Below are 23,919 nucleotides of genomic sequence, written 5' to 3'. Positions count from 1 at the left end.
AATAAATATAAAAAAAAAAAAAAAAAAAAAAAAAAAAGAATTATGTGCCTTCTTAATGTTTTAGTCTTATAATGAAATTTATTGAAGCGTTATTTTTATTTTTACTCGTAAGTTAACAATGTGACTTAAAGAATATATTCATCTATATATAATATCATATATATGTTTTATAAAATTTTTTTTTTTTTTTATAATTGTAGAATTTGTTTATTTTTGAGAACCATGGAATTTTATTTGATGAAATATTTGAAAGATATAACAGAAGCTTATCTGAATTTTTAAGCGATCACAATAAAGATGAAAAAGAGGGTACGGAATTATTAACAAGTAAAATAGAAGAAGAAGAACAAGTATATGTTTTAAAGGATGTTACCAATGATTATATGAATGATAGTATATATGATAATGTGAATTCTTCTGTAAATGATTATTTAAAAGTTAATACAACGGATGGTACAAATATTGATATAAATAATATTATAAAAGATACTATACAAGATGATAAAACTGATACTACAAATAATGTTTTATATGATTCAACAAATACGACTACAATTGAGAATTCTAATGGAAAGAATAATAAGGATGAGTGTGATCATTCGTTAGGAAGTATAAAAAAAAAGAAGAAAAAAAAAAAAATTAAAATTAAAGATAATAATAATAATAGTAATTTATGCGATGAAAAAAATAATGATGTTAAAATAGAAAAAGGAGTAAGTAGTCTTCGATCTGAAGATATATTAAATCCTTTAAACGAAGACGATAATGTTTCAAATAGTTCTTATGATAATAATGATAAGAAGACACATATTATTAACGAATTAGAAGAAGAAATAAAAGGCAAATGTGTATTTAATTGGGATATTGGTCAAGAGAGCCTTTTAAAAATGTTTGATATGTCCTATAATTTTGAAATTAATGATGTGAATTATGAAGATTGGGTTTTAGATAATATACCTACTAAAAATTTTAGTGAAAGAAGTGGTAGAGTTCAAGAGATGTTTAAAGTAGTTATTAATTCAAATGATGGTTCTGATACTGCTGTAAGATTATTTGTGAAAAAAATACCTATAAAGGTATGGATAAAACAATATAATTTAATGAAGAAATATAAAGGAGAATATGTATTTGGTTCAGAAAATTTTATAATGGAAGCAATGGCATTATCATTTTTAACTGAATATCATCCAGGTATAGCACCTAAATTATATAAAGTATTAATTGAACCAGAAAATATTTATTATTATGAAGGTATGACAAAAGAAAAAATGTTTTCTAATATGAATACATTAAATGAAATATTATCTAAAGGTATAAACGATGATATAGGAGGAAATATTGTGATCGTATCAGAATTATTTGGTAAAGATATAAAAAAATTTTTATTTACAGAAAGTGAAAATATTTTATCTGTTATAGAAAATAATACTAAAAAAATGTATCTTAATGAATCATTAAAATTATTAGTAAGATTACATGAAGCAGGTTTAGCGCATCTTGATTTTACAGCTGAAAATATATTAATAAAAGACAATGGAGATATGCGATTGTGCGATTTTGGTAAAAGTACTCTTGTTTATACATATAATTTGAGACATATAAAAAACGAAAACGGTTTATGTTATTTTGAATCGTGTATCCCTAGTATTGGAAAAATTGCATATATACCACCTGAATGTTGGGAAATTAAGAAATTACACAAAACAGAGAAAATAAGAAATCCATATACATGTTTACGTAATTTAACAGATCAAGAACAAAGAAAACGCTTTTATTTTGATGTTTTATCTGCTGACAAATTTATGGTTGCAGCTTTTTTTATATGGATGTGGAATGAAGGACATATATGGGATAAGGCTACTGCATCACAAGATGAAATTTTTTTCAAAATTGTAGAAAATGATATGAGTCTAAATGCATTGAAACTATCAAAAAAATGGCCACGTGCATTAAAATCTATAATTAAGGTAATATAAAATTACATAAAAGAAGTAAATAAAAATATATACATATTGTATAAATATAGGGTGTATGAATAGAAACTTCTTCTATTATATTATTAATTCATGAATTATATATATATATATATATATATATATATATATATATTTTATTTGTATGTTCTTTATTAATTTTAATAGGATCTAATATCACTTGAGAGTAGGAAGAATATTAATTTAAAAGATTTAATTGACCATCCATGGTTTACCAAAAAATAAATAAATAAATACTATTTATTTTTTTTGTTTTTTTAAAGTATTTTTTTAATATTATTATTTCTTTTTTTCAATTTATTATTTAAAAGTTTTTTTTTTTTCGTCTTAATTGTATTAATATATATATATATATATATATATTATATTTTTTAAAAAAAAAATAATTTCAATATAAAAGTATAATTATTATTTTTTAACACATAATTTCTCTTATTCTAATAAATTTTAAATACGAAAACTATAGGATAAATTTGAAAATTTTTTTATTTTTTTTTTTTTTTTTTACTTTTATTATATCAATATGTTATAAGTAGTTTTTATGTGTATAACTGTATTATAATAGAAAATTATAATATCTAATTATATAATTTACATTTTAGAAAGTTCTTAATAATTAATAAATTAAAATATATATATATTTATACATGATACAATATATGCTAGATTTCTCATATATAATGTATGAATAAATATAAAAAAAAAATTAAAAAAAATGGATATAGACATGAATTTTTTTTTTTTCCTGTTTTTTTAATAAATAAACCTACATTTTAATTATTTGAAATAATAAATGTAGCACTAATATTTTTTTTGAGAATAAGAGTAAGATAACTACCTATTATTTAAATATAAATTATATTATAATAATCCCTGAAATAATAAAATAATAGATAAATGGTTCTTTATTTATTCATATGTATAATTATATATATATATATATATATATATATATATAATGTAATATGTTATAAATTAGAAAACTATTTTTCTCATTCGAACTTATATTGAAAAGACAGAATGAAAATATTTAAATTTCATATAAATGAAAGAATATAGAAAAAAATATATTTATCCTCATAATTATTTAAAAAACATATATTTCTAATATTAATTTGATGATTAAGGATAAAATATAGTTAATTTTATATTATTGTAAATTAAATATTTATAGAAGAAATGTAATTAACATATTCTTTTTATGAAACAGTATTTAAAGTAAGAATTAATTGAATATATAGTTCAATAAGGTAAAAAATAACCAGGAAAAGTTAAAGGTGTATACCACAGGAAAAACATTTATTTAAAAAATATATATATATATATATATATATTGTTTTGTTAATAGGAGAGATTTAAATAACGTTTTGATTATTTATATTATAAATCTCATTTTAAGGGTCCTTTTGAAATTTCCTATTTTTATTTTATGGATAAAAAATTAAATATATTTAAAGATAAATGTAACGTATATATATTATATTTATTCGGATACATAAATAGAAGTTATTTTAATTTTTCTTTATAAATTTGAACATTTTTTTTTTTTAGAATAATTCTCCATATTCCAATGTTTTATAGAAAATATTAAATTTTCCCCAAATTTTATTTTTATAAAATTAATTTTACGTAATATATAAATTCTGAATTTTTAATGTGCAACTATGTGATTGAACACAAAAAATAGAAAAAATGGATCCTCTTTTTCTTTATTTTTTATAATTTCAACCATGAAAATTAGGAAATAAATTATATATATATATATATATATATATATATATATTTATATATTGATATTTAAAACTTTTTTGAATTAATATATTTTTTTTAAATTTGATATTATATTATAATAATCATATTATAATTTTTTATTTATATACATATTTTTTTAATTTTTCTATAAATATGTGTCAATTAAAAAAAAAAATAAAATAAAATAATAAAATAAATAAATTAACACATAAAAAAGATTAAATAGACATTTTGATACGTTTGAATTGTATTATATATAAGAATTAAATATAAATTTAATTATCTATATATGAATGGAAACATGTATATAATATGCAGTTATGTGTGCATATGAATTGGTGTTATATAATTTATGTTTTTAATTAGTAACTTCTAAAAATGTATAATATTTTATAGCAATGTTGTTGTTTTGTTTTTATCTTTACATGGTAATATACTAATTAAATTTGGAATATATATTATATTAAATTATATATATATTGGTGTTATTTATTATAAAATATATATAAACGCTGTCTAATTTATTCATTCTGATATAATATATATATATATATATGTAGGTATATATATTTTATATATACATTTATATATGGTTTAATGAAGTATGATTTTTTATAATTGTTCTGATTATCATTTTAGGAAAGATCAATTATGTAATAAAAATGTTAATTCAAAAATTAAAATAATTTATCCTTTTCATAAGTATGTAAAAGAAACGAAAAAAATAAATTATAATCTGATGACATGGTTATCAAGATGTTTAATAATTGTATATACGATTATATTGGTATATTCTTATTTATATGTAAGTAAAAAAAAGTAATGTAAATATATATATATATATATATATATATATTTATAGAATTTGAAAATTTTAATTTTTTCTTTTAGTTTTTGAATGTAATAAGTTGTAATGTAAATTCAGGGTTTACTTCATATAAAGGAATTGTAAGAAAATTATCTGAAAAATGTACAGTGAATGAAAAATCTTATGAAAGTTTTATTGATCTTTTATTTTATGGAAAGAAGAGAAAAAAAGAGGAATCAAATAAAAATAAAGTGCTTTTTAATTGGGAACTCTGTAAATATCACATGAGTAACAGGTTAGGAAATGCTAACGAATATTCTATAGGAGGTGTAAATTATAAAGAATGGGATTTACATAGTATTACTAATGAGGATTATAACGCATCAGGTGGTAGAAATCATAAAATGTTTTCAACAGTTATTTCATCAAAAAGAGGTTTTAAAAAAAAGAAGATAAAATTATTTATAAAAAAGGTACCTTTGGATTCATGGATTGAATTATATAATATGATGAATATTTATCATGGAGAGTTTTTAGAAGGGGGAGAAAATTTTGTAATGGAAGCAATGGTTTCATTATTTTTAAATAAATATTATCCTGGAATTACACCTAAATTTTATAATTTATTATATGAATCTGAAAATGATTATAGTGAATTGAAAGGTTTAAATGAATTGATGTTTTGTGATATAGATATATTTAAAAATGAGCTAATTAAAATTAGAAATAGGTATAAAAATGGTTATATTGTAATGATATGGAAATTTTATGGTCAAAATCTAAGAGAATTTTTAGATTCTGAAAAAGAAAATTTAGTAATAACAAAAGAAAGAAAAATAATTCTTTATGAATGTTTAAAATTAATAAATAAGTTACATAAAGCAGGTTTGGCTCATTTAGATATTTCTCCTGAAAATATATTGATTGGAGAAAATTATGAAATGCGTTTATGTGATTTTGGTAAAACTACACCTCTTTATGTTAATAATAATATAAATGAAGATAATAAAAATCATCTTCAAAGATTTCGGTCTTATTTACCATATGTAGGAAAAATTAGATATAAACCACCTGAATGTTGGAACATAAAAAAGAAATATATGACGTTAGAAATAAAAAATCCATTACGTTATATAAAATCTTTAAAGGATTATGAATATAAAGAGACATTATATTTTGATGTTCTCGCAGCTGATATATATATGCTTGGAATTTTATTCATATGGATTTCAAGTAATAGATATTTATGGGGGACTTCCGATATGTCTGAAAATAATAATTTTGTAAAATTTGTTAATAGTGGTATGAACTTTGATATATTTCCTTTAACTAGAGAATGGCCGGATGAATTAAAATATATCATTAAGGTAAATATATATATATATATTAATATATTTATTGATGTGCATATAAATTCTTATATATATATATATATATTTATTTATTTATTTATTTATTTATTTATTTATGTATTCCTTAATATGTTTTAATATTATTTTATTCTTGTAGAAATTGTTAGATTATGAAAGTAGAAAAAGTTTAGATTTAAATGAGCTGATAAAACATCCATGGTGGTCGACAGATTTGTAATATTTTTACTTGGTTATTGTATATATTTTTTTATTAATATTTGAATATTATATAGAGAAAAAAGAAAAATGTTAATTAAAATATATATATATATATATATATATATATATGTTATTTATTTTGTTTTTTTGGTATTATATGCTTATTTTTTTAATATTTGTTTAAAACATATTTATTATTTCTCAATTTTTTTTTAATTTTTGAATAATTCGTATATTTTATATATTCTATGATATATATTATATATTCCATATATATATTTCCTTTGTTTACTTAATTATACTATTATTTATTATTTATAATATTGATTTGTTTTTTTTGTTTTTTTTTCATATACAAATTTTAATTTATTTCTATTTTGTGTATATATTTTTTTTGTGTCTTATATTTATAGCAATTTTTTTATTTATACCTTAAAAAATATATTATTTATCATATAAATAAGATATTTATATTTTTTATAATTACATAAATGCTATTTCATATGCAAAAAAAAAAAAATAAAGTTATTTGTTTAAATTGTTAAAAACATTCTGCATATAGTTAACAATAGTATTCTATTTTGTCCAAAAATATACAAATTAAATATTTAATAATTGTTTATTATATAATAATAATAAAATATATATATATATATATATTTTATGTTGTGTAATAGAAATAAAAGTTAAAAATAACTTTTTATTTTCCCTTTCTTTTTTAATTTATTATATTATATATAAGTATAAAAAGTTGTACACAAAGTATATAAAAAACTGGATCCCTGTACTTTTTTTTAAAAAATTTCTTAAAAGAATAAAAAAAATATATATATAATAATAATTTTAATTTATATATTTTTAAATTATATAATTAAAAAAATAAAAATTTTAAATAATCTATATATATATATATATATATTTATTCATATTTTAATATTTGTATTTTATTAAATATGGAAATGAGAATATAAAAAGAAAAAATTTTTAATTATTGAGAATATTGTTAAAAAAAAAAAAAAATACATATATTTTCAATTGTTTATTATAAGAATTATTATATTATATTATTTTTTTTTTATTATATAATATATAAAAATGATAATTATAAAATTATAATTTTGAATTATATATATATTTTTTTTTTAAATATATCTTTGAAATATAAGAAAATTTTGATGGCAAATTGAATATATATATTATGGATAAGATGAAATAATTAAATTAAAAATAATAAAATAAAATAATTTTTATAAATTATAATTAATACTTAAAAATATTATTTATTCATCTACATATTTTTTTAATGTATTATTATAAAACATCATATTTTAAATTTTGTCTACACATGAAATGTAGTTATATTAAAAAATATAATTTTATATATAATATATATATATATATATATATATATATATTTATGAATAAAGGAAAATAATTAATATTTCTTTTCTCTTATAAAATTAATTTTGTTTTACTTGATGTACAAAATAATTAACAAATAATTATGTATATTATAAAGAAAAAAAAGAATTTCTTCCTTTATATGGGTAGAAATAAAACAAGTACATATTTGTTCAAATCATGTTTTTTTTTATTTTTCATTTCCATATCATGTATAGGAACTTTTTATTGGTCTTTACAAGTATTATAAAAGATAGAAATAAATTTCTGTATATTGTAAAAAATATATATATTAAATAATATATGTATATACTTTATTTTATTTTATAGAACAATGATATAATTGAAAATAAGACAATTCAATATATATTAACAAATTATAATTATGGAAGGATATTGTCTGAATTTGAAGATGTTAATAAAAGTTCATCTGAAAAGGTACACTTTGATATTTTAAAAAATGATGAGATGAATGAAAGCATAAATAATGTTTCAAATGATACCGATATGAATTATCTAAAAGATACATTTATAAAAGAAATTAATGATTTAAATAATAATTATGAAGAAGACGATTTAAAAGATCACGAAACTATAAAAGATATAAATATTGAGAAAGGAATAGATGAAGATGAAAAATATGATTTAGGTATAAAGACAGATGTAAAAAATGATATGGACATTTTAGAAAATAAAATAGATGATATATATAAACACGATTATACAAAAGAATTAGAAGATTTAAAAACGTGCGTACAAGTTCAAAAGGATTTAAATATAAATGTAATGGAAATAAAGGAAGATATTAAGAAATTAGAAGGTGATTTAATGAGATTAAAACAAAATACGGAAGATGAAAAAATTATAAAAGAAGATATAGGAGATGAAAAAATTATGAGAGAAGTTGACAAAGATGGAAACATTGTAAAAGAAGATGTGAACGATGAAAAAATTGTAAAGCAAAATGTGAATGATGAGAAAGATATAAATGAAGATGGCAAAGATGAAAAACTTATAAACGAAGATGTAAAAGATCAGAAAGGTATACAAAAAGATATACCGAATGATAGTAATTCAGAAAAAAATATAAATAATTTAAAAGATTATATAAACGTTCATGAAGATATAAAAATGCATGACACTTATACAAATACGTATATTACGGATAGAGATGACGTTTCACAAGAAAATGAATTAGATACAGGAGATAATGGAGGAAATGTAGTTGTTAATTTAAAGGATAAAGTAATATATTTTTTTAAAACCGATACAAATGAGTTTTTTAAAAAATGTAGATCAGTTGTTTCAAAAAATGAAGAGAACATTGAAGTAAGGGAAAACATAAAAGAAGGAAACGAAACAATTGGTAGGATGAATAATGATATGGAATACATGAATGAAAATAAAAATGGAGGTACCTTAAATAATCTGAAGAATAAGGTTATATCTAATATAAATAATATATCAACAAAATTTTTTAAGAAAGGTCTTCAGAATGACACAAAAAGTAGTGAAAATGGGAATGAAAATGTAAATAAATATATGGAGAATGAGAAAACAGATATAAAAAATAATTTAAGTGGTGATTATGAAAATGAAAGTAATAGGAAAAGCTTAAATACTAATTTTTATTTGAATACTATAAAAAACCGCGTTAAAAAAATATCATCTGAAATTAGAAACATCAATACTAATAAAGAGAATGATGCAAGTTGTTCTTATGACTACGAATTAGTGGAAATAAAGTCTTCAGAAGAGGATATTTCGTGTTTATCAAATTATACAATACAAGTAGATAAAAAAATTGGAAAATATTTAGAGCAAGAAATTAAATCAAAACACGTGTTTAATTGGCAAATAGGTCAATATGAGGTATATAAAATTTTATGTAGTGCAGATGAATATTCAATAAATGGTATAAAATATAAAGAGTGGAAATTAACTCGTATTCCAACTATTGGACTTAGTAAACGTGGTAGGAGTAATGTTCATGAGATGTTTGAAACTATTGTTATGTCAAATGATGGTTATGAAAATCATGTAAAATTATTTATAAAAAAGATTCCTATAAAAATATGGATGAATCAGTTTGATTTAATGAATGAATATAATGGAGAATATATTTTTAATGGAGAAAATTTTATTATGGAGGCATGTGCCTTAGCTTTTTTAAATGAATATCATGTAGGAATAGTACCTAAATTATATAAAATATTATTTGAAATAGATAATATGAATAAAAAAGATACTATATTAAAGGATAAGGATTTTAAAGATTTAAGCACGTTTAACAATATATTAAAAGAAAAAATAAAATATAATATCAAGGGATATATTGTAATAATATCTGAATTTTTTGGTGAAGATTTATATAGCTATTTAATTAGAAGGAATGATATATATGCTTCTTTATTAAGTAAAAATGAGAAAAAGAAAATTCTTAGTCAATGCTTAAATTTAATGAAAAATTTACATGATGCAGGATTGGCTCATCTTGATTTTAATGATTCTAATATATTGATATCAAATTATTTACAAGTAAGATTATGTGATTTATCTAAAAGTTCCCCAATATATACTTATAATTTAAGGCATACTAAAGAAGGAGATGATTTATATTTTTTTCAATCATGTGTAAACAATGTTTCAAAAATTCCATACACTCCACCAGAATGTTTTATATTATATAAATTTTATAAGGAATATGAAATAGATGATCCATTTAAATATATAAATTATATTACAAATAGTGAGGGAAAAAAAAAATTTTATTATGAAGTATCAAGTGCAGATAAGTACATGCTTGGGATCTTGTTCATTAAAATTTGGAATAATGAATTTTTATGGGAAAAAGCGGATATTTTAAAAGATAAAACGTTTTCAGATTTTATGAGTTTGAATATGAATTTTGATAAATTCGAACAAACAAAAAAGTGGCCAAATGATTTAAAAATTATACTACAGGTAAATATAAATATTAAATAATAACAAGTAATTTTATTATGTGTACATATATAAATATATATATATATATATATATTTTTATTTTATTATTTTTTTTTTTTATAGAAATTACTTCACTTTGAGTATAGAAATAATTTAAATTTAAATGATCTAAAAGATTATAAATGGTGGTCTTAAAAATAAAAATATTTCTTTCTATTTTCGTTTTAAGACATATTTATTATTAAAGAAATATCACTAATATTTTATGGTGGTGATTTATTTTTATTTAAAAATTAATAATATATATTATATATTTTTTGATAACTATTTTATAAAAAATATAACAATTATATATGTAGAAATATTCTTAGTAAAATAAATGTGTTATTGATAAGTCCATTTCTTTTTCAATATATGCATTTTTTAATTAAAATATTATATAAATATTTAAATTTATAAAGAGGATATTTATATATATATATATATATATATGTGCATAATTTTATATTATATATTAGTATTATAAAATTTCCTATTTAATGGAAGTTTATATTTTCGTAAATAATATTTATTATTGTAATTTATCTGAATGTATTATTATTTTACTATTTTATTTGTTAATATTTTTAAATTGTTTTGTGTTTATATCATTAACATATATATATATATATATATAATTTGTGTACTTATTGTATAATTTACATAATTATTAAATATATTATTAAATTGTATTGTTTCTTCATATTAATTTTCTTATAGAAAAAATTTATATTATTTTAGAAAATGTGTATATTTACTAATAATTATTGATATTTAATTTTTTTTTTTTTTTTTTTCTTTATAATTCTCTTATTTAATAAAATAATATTTGTGAAAAACCAAAACATTTTTCTATTAAAATAAAAATCCTATTATACCATTAATTAAATTAATAAGTTCATATTAATTTTATTATTATTTTTATTATATGATTCTATAAAATAATATATAAGAAAAACCAAAACATTTTTTTAATTAACATATATATATGAATATCCTATTATCTTATTAATTAAATTTAATAATATTAATTTTATTATTATTTTTATTATGTGATTCTATAAAATAATATATAAGAAAAACCCTATTATATTTTTAGTTAAATTAATAATAATTACAATTTTTTTTTATTTTATTTTATTTTTTATAAGTCCAAAAAAAAATTAATAAGAATATTTGTAATATTATAATATATATGTATATATAAATGCATTAGATTTTTCATGAATTGCATGCATTATTTATATATTATAATAATATTTTGAAAAATATGATATGATTTATATTTATATAATATATTATGTAAGAATTCATATTTATTATTATATGAAGAGTCATATTAATCTATATTTATATACACGAATAATTATACTATTTATAAAACATGGTCACTATTTATTTAATATATATTTGTAAAATGAAAGAACAATCTTTACATCTAATATATAAATGTTAGGTTTAAGTTTTTTTAATGCAATATATGGTAATATTATATAGTTTTTTTTTTTTTTTTTTTTATGAAATATTTTTAATTTTATTTTAAATAATTATTTTATTTTATATTATTATACATTTCTACATTATAGTAAAAAAAAGCATATATAAAAATTATATATAAATATATATATATATATATATATATTATATTTGGTTAATTATAATTATTATATAAAATTTGTTTTAATATATATTACACTTTGATTATATATAAATATATTTTTGAATTGACATGAATTTTATCTTTGATGTAATAAAATAATTAATAAAATAGATAAATATAAATATACCATGGTTTTACACAATTGTAACGGGATATTGCTTTAATTTTATCATTTTAATTATATATATAAATAATACAAAAAATATCAGTATTTATATTTTTTTCTTTTTTTTTAATATTTTCCGAGTAATTATTTTTATATAATAAAATGAAGAGTATCATATAAGATTATAGAATTTTTAGAATATAATATGCATTATTGAAGTTATAACATGCAGATAAATATGTGTTATGATTTTTTTTGTTTATAAAAATGTTAATACTAATGCGTATGTTAATTTTTACATCTCTAATAATAGTAAGACATATAACTATAATAGAAAATAATATATATATATATATTTGTGTATATACGCAATATATATATAAATGTATGAGTTTTAAAAATTTATATTTAGTGCATAATATTAAATAAATAAATAACTAAATATATAATATTATATATATTTTTGAATTTTTTCAAAAGGTTTTTATTAATACAGAGAATAAAACTATTGGAAACTTAGATGTAGTTAATGTAAGTTTAAGGAGTTTATGTGAAATGAATCAAGAGTTTGTTGAAAAAAAGAAGAAAAGGGCGAAGAAGAAGAAGAAGAAGATATTTACTAAAATACGTGTAAAAGGTAGTAAAACGTTAGAAGGTTTTTTTTGCAATACATTAAATGGAATAATATTCAAAAATATAAAAGGCAAATGTTATGGTGAATCAAGTGATAACGATAGTGAAAATTCAATATCATATATGGAAAAAAATGATATAAATAATGAGGAAGATAATAATGTTAATTTTTGTCGTTATAATAATATCGTAGATAATAGTATAGATATTTTAGAAAATGTGAATAAACCAAATAAAGTGATATATAATTGGAAATTGGGTAAAGAGTCATTACTTAAAATGTTAGGTATGTCAAAAGACTTTTCTATAAATGGTGTAAAATATGAAAAATGGAAATTATTGCCTATAGATTTTGGTGATATGGATGAAATAAATAAACAAAAAAAGAAAAATATATTCAAGTCAAGAATTTGTTCACCAAGTGGAAAAAGTACAAATAATACTAAAGTATTTATTAAAAAAATAAATATTATGGGCTGGTTAAAGCAATTTGATTGTATGGATAAATATGATGGAGAATATATGTATACTAAAGATAATTTTGTTATGGAGGCAGTGGCTTTATCATTTTTAGAAGAATATCATAAAGGAATAACTCCAAAATTACATAAAATATTATTTGAACCAGATGATAATAAATTTTATGAAAATGTATCTTCTGATTATATGTTTAGTAGTTTAATAAATTTTAACAATATATTAAGAAATGGATTAAATAAAAATTTAAATGGTAATATCGTTATTGTATCTGAACTATATGGTGAAGATATAAAGAATTTTAAGAAAAAAATGCGAAAAGCTTACCCAAAAGTTTTTAATCAAAAAGAAAAAAAGAAAATACTTTTCGAATGCTTAAAATTAATAGATAAATTACATGATACTGGATTATCTCATCTAGATATTACTCCAGAAAATATTTTAATTTCAGATAATTTTGAATTTCGAATATGTGATTTTGGTAAATCTACACCTCTATACACCAATAAAATGAGACATATAAAAAAATTTAATACTATGTTTGCATTTGAATCATGTTGTCCATGTGTAGGAAAAATGCCTTTTATACCACCAGAATGTTTAAAATTATATAAAATTTATAGGGAACGTTCTATACATGACCCATTAAAATATTTAAATTCCATTTGGGACACGAATGAAAGGAGGAAATATTATTTTGATGTCACTAATGCTGATAAATATATGCTTGGTATTTTATTTATTTGGATTTGGAATGATGATTATTTATGGAATTGTTCTGATCCATTAACAGATAAAAATTATATGAGGTTTGAAAAAAATAATATGAGTTTGGATACATTTAGAGTTACAAAAAAGTGGCCAAAGGATATAAAAATTATGATTAAGGTGAGAAATTATATGTATATATATGTGTACGTTTTTATTTAATTATATATTTATAAATGAATCATAATAATATATACGTTTATATATATATATATATGTATTTTATTTTTTTTTTTTTTAGTACTTAATTGATATAAAATATAGGAAAAATATAAAATTAAAGGATTTAATTAAGGATCCATGGTGGTTTAGAAAGTAAAATATTTATTATGTTAAATATAATGAAATTATATATATTTATATTTGTATTTATGTTTATTTTTTTATTTTATTTTAATTTTAATTAATTAATTATTTTTTTTTTTTTTTTTGTTTGGTAATATAACTAAAATATAAAACATAAATAAAAATAAATTTTTCTATTTTGTAAAATATGAATTTATATATTTTATGACAAAAAAGTATTTTGTCCTTTTTTTATTTTATTTTATTTTTTTTTTTTTTTTGGTCGCATATAAAAGTTCAAAACAAAATATATGTCCATATTATATTATATACGTTAATTTTATATATTTTTTTTTTTATATAAAAGAATTGTTATTAAAAAGTATAGAAAATATAACAAAAAAATGAAATGAATAAAATATATTTATTATTCATTTTTTTTCTTTTTCGAATACTTGTTCAATATAACATATATATATTTTCCATATGTAATAAAAATATAATATATATATAATTATGTTGAATTATATTTTTTTTTTTTAATCTTATTGATGTTCTTAAATTTTCTTTTTTTCATTTAATTATATATAAGCAAGCATATTATATATATATATACATATTTTATATAAATACCAAAAAAAAAAAAAAAAAAAAAAAATACAAAAATGGATTATAATATTATATTAAGAGAATTTAATATAAATTTTTTATATTGGGAATAATAATTTTCAAAGATTATTTCTATTAATTATCTATAAAATATATTACTTTTTCTTTAATTTTATAAAAGTTTGAAAAAAGTTTATTAAATTTATTATTATATATGAAATCCTATTTGTAATATATTCTGTTTTTTAATATGGTTGCAACAAGTTATACATATAATAAGAAGAAATAATTAAAAAAATATGTAAAAAAATTTTTAATTTTTTTTATATAGAAATATAGTAAAGAAAAAAAAAAAAAAAAAAATTTAAAGAATAAAATATAAAATAATAAAAAATGAATTAATATATTACAAAGTTTATATATTATGTTATTTGCAAATAAAATTCATAATATAAATTTTTTTTAATGAAAAAAATACATAATTAATTAAAATTTATTTTAATAATTTTCAATGATATATTTTTATTTGGTACATATAGATCTTCTTTGAAATAATTTGATATTTATTAAAAAAAGAAAATTGTATTTTTTAAATATTTGGTCCAAAAAAAAGAAAAAAAAGAAAAAAAGAAATATAATATTTATAATACATATATATTAATTTTTGTCTATGTATATTTTTAATATCATTTATATTTACCATAAAGTATAAATTTTTTTTTTTTTTTTAATATTTTTAAATAGAAAAATATATATATATTTATGTGGTTATGTTAGAATTTAATATTTTTTTTTTAATTATTTATAATTAAATGATATAATATAATTTGAATAATCCTATTATTCTGTATATATATTTTAGTTCATTATTAATTAATTAAATCATTTATTTATTTTTCTTTCGTAATAATACCATATAATTATAATATAAATAATGTGAAAAAAAAAAATATAATTATTTATAATATATATATATATATATATATATATATTGTATAAATAAAATAAATGAGTATTTTAGAAGTTGTGAAGAATACTAGTGGAACAAAAGTGTCCATAAAGAGTGACAATTTTTTTCCATATTTTCAAAGGATAAATAAACTGAATACTGAAGAAAATAGGGATTTAATTTTTTCAGAATTATTAAAGAAAAAATGCATAAAGGATTATTATGATTTAAATTATATTAATGATATATTTGATTATATAAACCTGTTTTGGTTTGAAAGATATGTATTAGACAATTTATGTAATAGTCAATTAGGAGATTCTTTTCATAAATATACAGATAAATATTATAATAATGATCATAATATAAATGTATTTGAAGTGTCTATTCTTGAGGATACATGTAATAATTTTATAGAATATCATAATGAAGAAGACAATAAGAAGGATGAAAGTTATTTATCCATAAAATGCGGAAAGGATATTTTTATCAATAATGTTAGTTTGAATAAATATATGAAAAATATTTTTAGATTATGCGAAAAAGATGTAACTAAATATTATAAACATAAAAGATTTTTCTATATTAAATACAATTGTAATGTATTTGATATAAAAAAGTTAATGAAAACAAATATATGTTTTATTAAGTTGTATAATGAATCTAATATATGTAGTAATTATAATACATTTGATGATGTACTTGAATGCAATAATGAATATAGGTATAATTATGAAAACAAATCCGATAATTTCAAGTATATATTTATTGAAGAGTATCAAAATGAAATAAATCAAAAAGGCAAAAATGATTTTAATGATGATTATAAATACTATTATAATGATAATATATATAAAGAGTATAACGATTATAATAAGAATAAGGATTTCATTAAGTCTAATGAGCAGAATAAGCATTATAATTTTCTTGATATGGAAGAATATTTATCAAATAAGGAATATTATTCTACATGTAAAGACAATTCGTGTGATATTTCCACAGACGAAACAGATGATAACGAAATTTTCTATCCTGCTCTTTCTGATTTAGAATCTGGTAAGTATTACATAATTATATAAAAAAATAAATAAATGTATACATATATATAAATATATTTTAAATTTTAGATGAAGAATATTATATAGCAGATCAAAATATAAATCCTAGTTTAGATGTTGTATTAATTAATAATAATAATAATAATAATATTACAAAATTATTAGGCGAATGTAATAGTGAGAATATCAATAAATCTACAAACATAAATAAAATTGATATATTACAATTTATTAATCCGCTAATCTTTTATTTAATAGGTATTATAATCGGTGTAGTATTTATATGATTATGAGTATATTACATTCATAAAAAAATTATGTATATACTTATACTTGAATGAAAAGTGTCTTATATATAAGTGTTTATTTTTATATAAATAAAAATTAATTGTATTATTTTATTGAATAATATAAAATATATTAATACGTACCATTATTTTGAAATATATACTGTTCTATTGTATATTTTAAAAAAAAAAATATATATATATATATATGTTGAAAATATTTTTATTAATTTTTTTTTTTTTTTTTTTTTTTAGTTTTCAGGTTCTGTTGTTACTATTTTAAAATATTTTAATTAAAAGAAACATATAAATATAATATTTTATATGTTTGTGTACTTATGTTTTTTTTATTTTAATTAAAATATATTTTTTATTTATAAATGAGAATTAATATAAAATTTATCTCGCTTATATATTATGATAATGTACAATTTTTTTATATGATATTCATATGATTATTTTTGCAATAAAAATAATTCATTATAATATTTTTCCTATTTTTATTTATTTTGAAATACACATTCTTTCAATTAAAAAAATTTGAAATTAGGTAATTAGAAATAAATTAATTCTTAATATACGTCATATATATTCAGGGTATGTATAAATATAATAATATTATTTCAATTATTTATTTAATATCGATAGAATTATAAACGTTAAATGTTTTAATAGTATTTTTACAATATATTGTAAATAAATATGAAGTAATAAACACCTAATAATTATAATGATACCTTCTGTGATAGATAAGAGGTTTGTTTTGTAATATATCATTTAATACATAATAAATTGAATTGTCTTTTATAATATATTTCATCATCTTCTTTAATTGATATGGATTCAATGAGAACATGTATATATATTATATTTTGTAATGTTAATTATTTTGATGATATATAATTTTATAATATATATTGTATTATTCTTAGGATTTTTTTTTTTTTTTTTCAAAATATTAATTATATTATGGAAAAAATTTTTTTTTATTTCTTTCTTTTATATGATTAAAATTATTATTTAATCTTTTATGTGTTATAATTTAAATAAAAATAAATAAAATAACATATATTATAATTTAATAAAAATATTAATAGAATAATATTATTATAAATTTTATTATATTAATATATTACTATTAACAATGTGTTTTTATTAATAGTCTAAAGGAATTATTAATATATTTTGGTGAAAAATGGAAAATTGTTTTTTTTATTAGATGCTAATAATATAATATTATATAATATATTCAAAATATTATTTTTTTATGTAACATGATGTAATACTATTATCCAAAAGATAAAAATATATTATATAAAATTATAACTTAATATAATTTCAGGTATTTTATATATTTTCCATATATATTTATATCAAACTACACATACTATATATATTGATCATTTGTCTTAATAATACAAATATTTATAGATATATGTATTTTTAAATTTTCTGACATATTTAATAAATTCATTTATACAAAAACATTTCCTAAATGTTATTGTGGTTATTAAATAAAAATCGTTTGATTGATTTAATGCATTATGTATGTATATATATATATATATATATTTATTAAATTCTTAAATATACATTATACTTAATATATTTATTTAATTGAATAACGTTAAATACAATATATCATATTGAAATTTGAGCATTGCTATTAATGTTGATTACCTTAATATATATCTAATATTACATATTGTATTTTTAATATATATATGTTATAAGACATAATTTTATATCTAAAAGAAATTTTTATTTATATATTATACTTTTTTTTTGTGTTACTATAATAAAATGTTTAAATAAATATAAATATAAATATAAATAATATATATATATATATTATAACATATATTTAATAGTCATTCTTAATCAACACATAATTATTTTGTATTATCATAAAATAATTATGTATATAATGAATTTGAAAATTTTATATATTATAAACTAGCTAATTATGTAGTGCTATTTATGCTATAATATAAAAAGGTATAAAAATATTTTTTTAATGAATATGTATGTATTTATTATATATATTTAATATGAAAAAAAAACAAAAAAATAATTAAACAATAAGTAATAATTATAATAACTAATGCAAAATTAATGATATATACAGATGTTTATAAAATAATGTATATAATAAAAAGGTAAATATACATATATATTAGAAAATACCTTTATTCATTTTGACATGTACATATAAACATTATTTTTGACTCATACATAATGATTTATGAAAAAACAAAATTATATAAATATTATTTTACACCGTAAAGTTCTTTTTTATTGTCCGTTATATATAATATATCCTTTTTGTTCTTTTTCTTCTCATGATTCATCCCAAAGAAATTTATTCTATCGGATGTATATGGAAAAGTTGCTAAAGAAAAAGGGAAAAAAGCCATAGCATGTATTACAATATTTTCTGTAATAAATTTTAATGATAATGAATCTTTTTTTTGAACATCATAATCTATCATTCTATCTATAAAAAAATCATCAAAAATATCAAAAAAGCACTTAATTTTATCCAAGAGTGATAAAACTTTTCCTTCATTTAAATGTGCTTCTTCTCGTCTTTTTTTAAATATTAAATCCTCTAAATTTTTAGGTTTTGATATTAAATCATCACTTATATTATTGTTAGAATTAATATCTTCCTTTATATTATTTTTATTTTGCTTATCATTTTTGTTAATATTTTTTGGTCTTAAATTTAATGTATTTTTACTTGAACCATTTAAGTTGGAATAATCATTATTGACATGAATCTCTGTCAATGATCTATTTTGTAATGTATTAAATGATTCATTTTTATAAATATATTGATCATAAAAGTAGTTCTTATGGTTATTCTAAAAAAAAAAAAAAATAATAATAAAATAATATATATATAATATTAATGTAATAATAATATATAAATATGCTTCGTCGTATAAAGATATTATATAAAAGCATTAAAATAAGATATTTTCATTTTGTTCTATTATTTTATATTTTACCTTATAGTTAATACATAGAAATACAATTAATTGAGAAAGTAATAAATATTTATATATTTTATTGAATATATTGTAATTTATTGATGTATTCATCTTCCCCTTTTTGGAAATATGATGTATATTATTAGGATTGTTGTTATTAGTTATTTTATTTTTTGTGCTACTACCATTTTTGATAAGCATTTTTTTTCGCTTTTATTAAAAAAGAATTATTCACATAAATTATGAAAAAATATGTAATAAAAAAAATAAAAAGAAAATGAAATGGTTAAAAAGAAGAAATTAATAGGTATACACATTTAAAAATAAATATATGTGTATATATATATTTATTTATAGATGTAATATACCAATATTAATTATATCTTATTTTTATTAAGTGTTTGAACGTTACAAAATAAACACATAAAAAAAAAAAAAAAAAAAAAACATACCAGTTTAAAAACAATTTTAATAAGTAATAATTTAATACATGTTAACATTAGTATTTTAAATTTCTTTATATTTTTGTGCAACATATTTTTTTAGATCTTTGATAAAATATAAATGTATATAAATATATCATATTTAAGTAAGAAAATTAAAATATATTATGATTAATTAAAATATACAGAGAATATGTTATAATATACTAATATATTCTCTTATAAATTTTATATATCTAATAAAGCTATTATTAATGCATATTTAATGTGTATAGGTTTATTTTGATTATATAAAACGTCAAAAATAGTATTATATATAAACATATTTAAGATAAATTTCTTTATTATATAAAATCAAATATATTTAAAAAATTGGTATTGAATTATTACTTATTTTTCTTTCTAAAATTGAAAAAGCAATAAAAATTAATAATAATAATGATACTTATTTTTATTACATAATGTTATGTTCTGTGGTGTATTAATCTTACTAGGGTGTAAATTTTAAATTTTAAGCGAGGATATGTAAATATTTATATATTAAGTTTTTTTTATTTTTCGTATTAATTTAATATTAAAAAGATGTGATTATTTTAATATATTTAATATAATATATATTTCTGATTATGTTAAAACATATGTTTTATAATGAATAGTATTTTTAATATTAACATTTTATGTGTATGTAAAATTTATATGGTGTTCTAAGGATTAATAAGAGAGATGAACAGAAAAAAAAAATTTATATATATTATAAATATAGTAATTTACATAAGATATCATACAAGAAAATATTTTCATATATTATCTTAAAGTGTAAAAAAAATATAATTTTTTTATTTATAATAACCTTATTAATATAATATTCTAAATATATATAATAAAAATAGATTCTTACGCAGAGTAATTTATTATGGTATAATGAATTTTTTTTCTTTTTTTCCTATATATTTAATAAGAGTAAAGAAAAAAGAAGTATAGATTATTATGAATACACACTTTAATAGAGTTTTATAAAAAAAAAAAATAAATATATTTTTTGGGATATATGAATCTTATATTTGATGTATTTTTTTTTAAGTCGTAAATAATTGTTTAAAAATAAATGTTTTAATAATATTATTGAATGATTAATGAAAACAAATTAATGAATTATTTATATAGAAAATTAAAAAACTAATTTATTAATTTATTTTATATAAATATGTACGTGTTAATTTTTTAACCTAGAAGAAAAAACAATAATAAATAAAAATAAAAACAATTTTTATTATTGTATATGTACAAATGCATATTATTTAATGTACTAAATATTCATAAATATAAAAAATAAATATATATTTTTTATAATTACATTATTTTAATAATATTAATACAAATTATTATGAGGACTACTTAGTAAAAATGTTATTCCCTTCTTTTAAGTTATTTATATTTATTCTAGTATTAAATATAATATTAGGTTTCAATAAGGTAAAATAAGAAAATGAAAAAAGAAAAAAAAAATTATTAACTATAACGGATAAGTATATTAGAAAAATTACACGATGTATTATATATATATATATATATATTTATTTATTTATTTAATTATAATTGTATTAAAAATATATTTTAATTAATATAACAAAAAATTTTGTTAAATATACTTATACACATCTTCATAGGGTGTGTGTTTATTATATGCTTAAAAATATTACAACTAAATAGTGTTTTTATGTTTAGTACATTATAATTTAGAATATCATAAATTTATACTGATAACTATTATATTTTTTTGTTTACCAATTTTATAGAAAAATAATTTTATAAATATATTTGTAAAAAATAATAATAATAAACCGTTTCTTATAAGGATTAATAAATCTCTAGCTGAATATATTAAAAATGAAAAGAGAAATTATGAACGAACAGAATTTGATTTATTATATAAAGAATTGGTAGAAGAAAAATTAAAAAATTATCAAAAATTAATGGATCTTAGAAAGAAGGATAAGAATTATGAAAAAAAAAGACGCAGAGATAAAAAGTGGCAAGATAAAGTTGTGAGGAGTAAAATGAGAGCATATTATTTATTCATTGGTAATTATAATAAATACTATGAAATGAACGATTCATTTAATTTGATTGGAAAAAAGAATGAAATAAAAAATAAATTATACGAAATTATATTTAATGGAACAAGTTTCTGGAAAGGTCTTGGTAACTTTTTAGAATTGTTAGGTATATGTGCAGTAGAAAGTATGTTTGTTGCTATTTTTAACGCTATTGTTTTACTTTTACAATATGTGGATGGTATTAGTATGGTTTGTGCTACATATGCGATAATGTCTGCTGGTATGTATGGAGTGTTTATATTGTTAATAATTATTACAGTTGTAGTAGTTGTATTACTTGTTGTTTGGCTGTGGCCTAAGGATGATGAAAATGCTATAAATAAAATACTAGAGCCTAATTTAACAAATAAAGAATTTTTATTTTAAGTAAATCTTATATATTTTTTTAAAAGTATTTTCGTGATTAAATTATACGTTAACGTAAAAGAAATTTATTTAACAACAATAATTTGTTTTAATATATTATGTTTATTTTTAAAAATATATAATAATATATATATACTTAATTTCTTTTTGCTGTGTAATATATTTTTAAAATGAATAAATACAAATTTGTATTATTTTACTAAACGTTATTCCTTTTTTTTGTAACTTATTTTAGTTTTACATAATTTGCTTTATCTAAAAAATTTAATAACTATATTTGTATTTATTCTTATAATTATCAATTGTTTTTGTTTTAAATAAATATATAATATCCTCATGAATTATAATATATTTCAAATATTATAAGTATAAAGAAAACAATGAACAAATTTACATATTTTATCATGTACTTGTTATTTTATTTAATACATATAATTGAAATAAATTATAGTTATATATATGTTTATTGTAATATTTTTTTGGTTTATTAAGAGATATAGACAAATAAAAGAAATTTATATAATGCTATATATATATATATATATATATATATATATATATATTGTATTTTATGCAATTAAAATAACATTAATATAATATTAAATTAATATATTTTGTAAAATATATTTATATATATACATATATATTTAAAAA

At 16.9% G+C, this 23,919-nt stretch overlaps 7 protein-coding genes across 7 annotated transcripts; 6 read left to right on the top strand and 1 right to left on the bottom strand.

Annotated features, from left to right (window-relative positions):
• Window positions 1-71: 71 nt before the first annotated feature.
• Window positions 72-2,219, top strand: PGSY75_0902200 (serine/threonine protein kinase, FIKK family; the record flags this gene model as incomplete). The annotated part of the gene is made up of 3 exons (XM_018785433.1): window positions 72-107; window positions 201-1,967; window positions 2,142-2,219. 3 exons carry the CDS (start codon window positions 72-74, stop codon window positions 2,217-2,219), a joined length of 1,881 nt encoding a protein of 626 aa, XP_018641774.1.
• Window positions 2,220-4,350: 2,131 nt separating this feature from the next.
• PGSY75_0902100 (serine/threonine protein kinase, FIKK family) lies at window positions 4,351-6,144 on the top strand (the record flags this gene model as incomplete). Its single annotated transcript, XM_018785432.1, has 3 exons — window positions 4,351-4,551; window positions 4,638-5,921; window positions 6,064-6,144. The coding sequence occupies 3 exons, from the start codon at window positions 4,351-4,353 to the stop codon at window positions 6,142-6,144; spliced, it is 1,566 nt and encodes a 521-aa protein (XP_018641773.1).
• A 1,524-nt stretch (window positions 6,145-7,668) lies between these two features.
• Window positions 7,669-10,667, top strand: PGSY75_0902050 (serine/threonine protein kinase, FIKK family; the record flags this gene model as incomplete). The annotated part of the gene is made up of 3 exons (XM_018785431.1): window positions 7,669-7,767; window positions 7,857-10,490; window positions 10,596-10,667. 3 exons carry the CDS (start codon window positions 7,669-7,671, stop codon window positions 10,665-10,667), a joined length of 2,805 nt encoding a protein of 934 aa, XP_018641772.1.
• A 1,877-nt stretch (window positions 10,668-12,544) lies between these two features.
• Window positions 12,545-14,474, top strand: PGSY75_0902000 (serine/threonine protein kinase, FIKK family; the record flags this gene model as incomplete). The annotated part of the gene is made up of 3 exons (XM_018785430.1): window positions 12,545-12,589; window positions 12,758-14,275; window positions 14,397-14,474. The coding sequence occupies 3 exons, from the start codon at window positions 12,545-12,547 to the stop codon at window positions 14,472-14,474; spliced, it is 1,641 nt and encodes a 546-aa protein (XP_018641771.1).
• Window positions 14,475-16,057: 1,583 nt separating this feature from the next.
• On the top strand, window positions 16,058-17,636 carry PGSY75_0901900 (putative protein, unknown function; the record flags this gene model as incomplete). The annotated part of the gene is made up of 3 exons (XM_018785429.1): window positions 16,058-17,054; window positions 17,126-17,314; window positions 17,599-17,636. The coding sequence occupies 3 exons, from the start codon at window positions 16,058-16,060 to the stop codon at window positions 17,634-17,636; spliced, it is 1,224 nt and encodes a 407-aa protein (XP_018641770.1).
• A 1,977-nt stretch (window positions 17,637-19,613) lies between these two features.
• On the bottom strand, window positions 19,614-20,540 carry PGSY75_0901800 (putative exported protein; the record flags this gene model as incomplete). Its single annotated transcript, XM_018785428.1, has 2 exons — window positions 19,614-20,210; window positions 20,358-20,540. 2 exons carry the CDS (start codon window positions 20,538-20,540, stop codon window positions 19,614-19,616), a joined length of 780 nt encoding a protein of 259 aa, XP_018641769.1.
• Window positions 20,541-22,186: 1,646 nt separating this feature from the next.
• Window positions 22,187-23,265, top strand: PGSY75_0901700 (exported protein (hyp5); the record flags this gene model as incomplete). Its single annotated transcript, XM_018785427.1, has 2 exons — window positions 22,187-22,255; window positions 22,579-23,265. The coding sequence occupies 2 exons, from the start codon at window positions 22,187-22,189 to the stop codon at window positions 23,263-23,265; spliced, it is 756 nt and encodes a 251-aa protein (XP_018641768.1).
• Window positions 23,266-23,919: the final 654 nt, after the last annotated feature.

Source organism: Plasmodium gaboni, chromosome 9 (genome assembly GCF_001602025.1).
Source record: "Plasmodium gaboni strain SY75 chromosome 9, whole genome shotgun sequence".
Classification (NCBI taxonomy): domain Eukaryota; phylum Apicomplexa; class Aconoidasida; order Haemosporida; family Plasmodiidae; genus Plasmodium; species Plasmodium gaboni.
The sequence above is the reverse complement of the archived record's forward strand: the minus strand, read 5'-3'. Positions and strand labels throughout refer to the sequence as shown.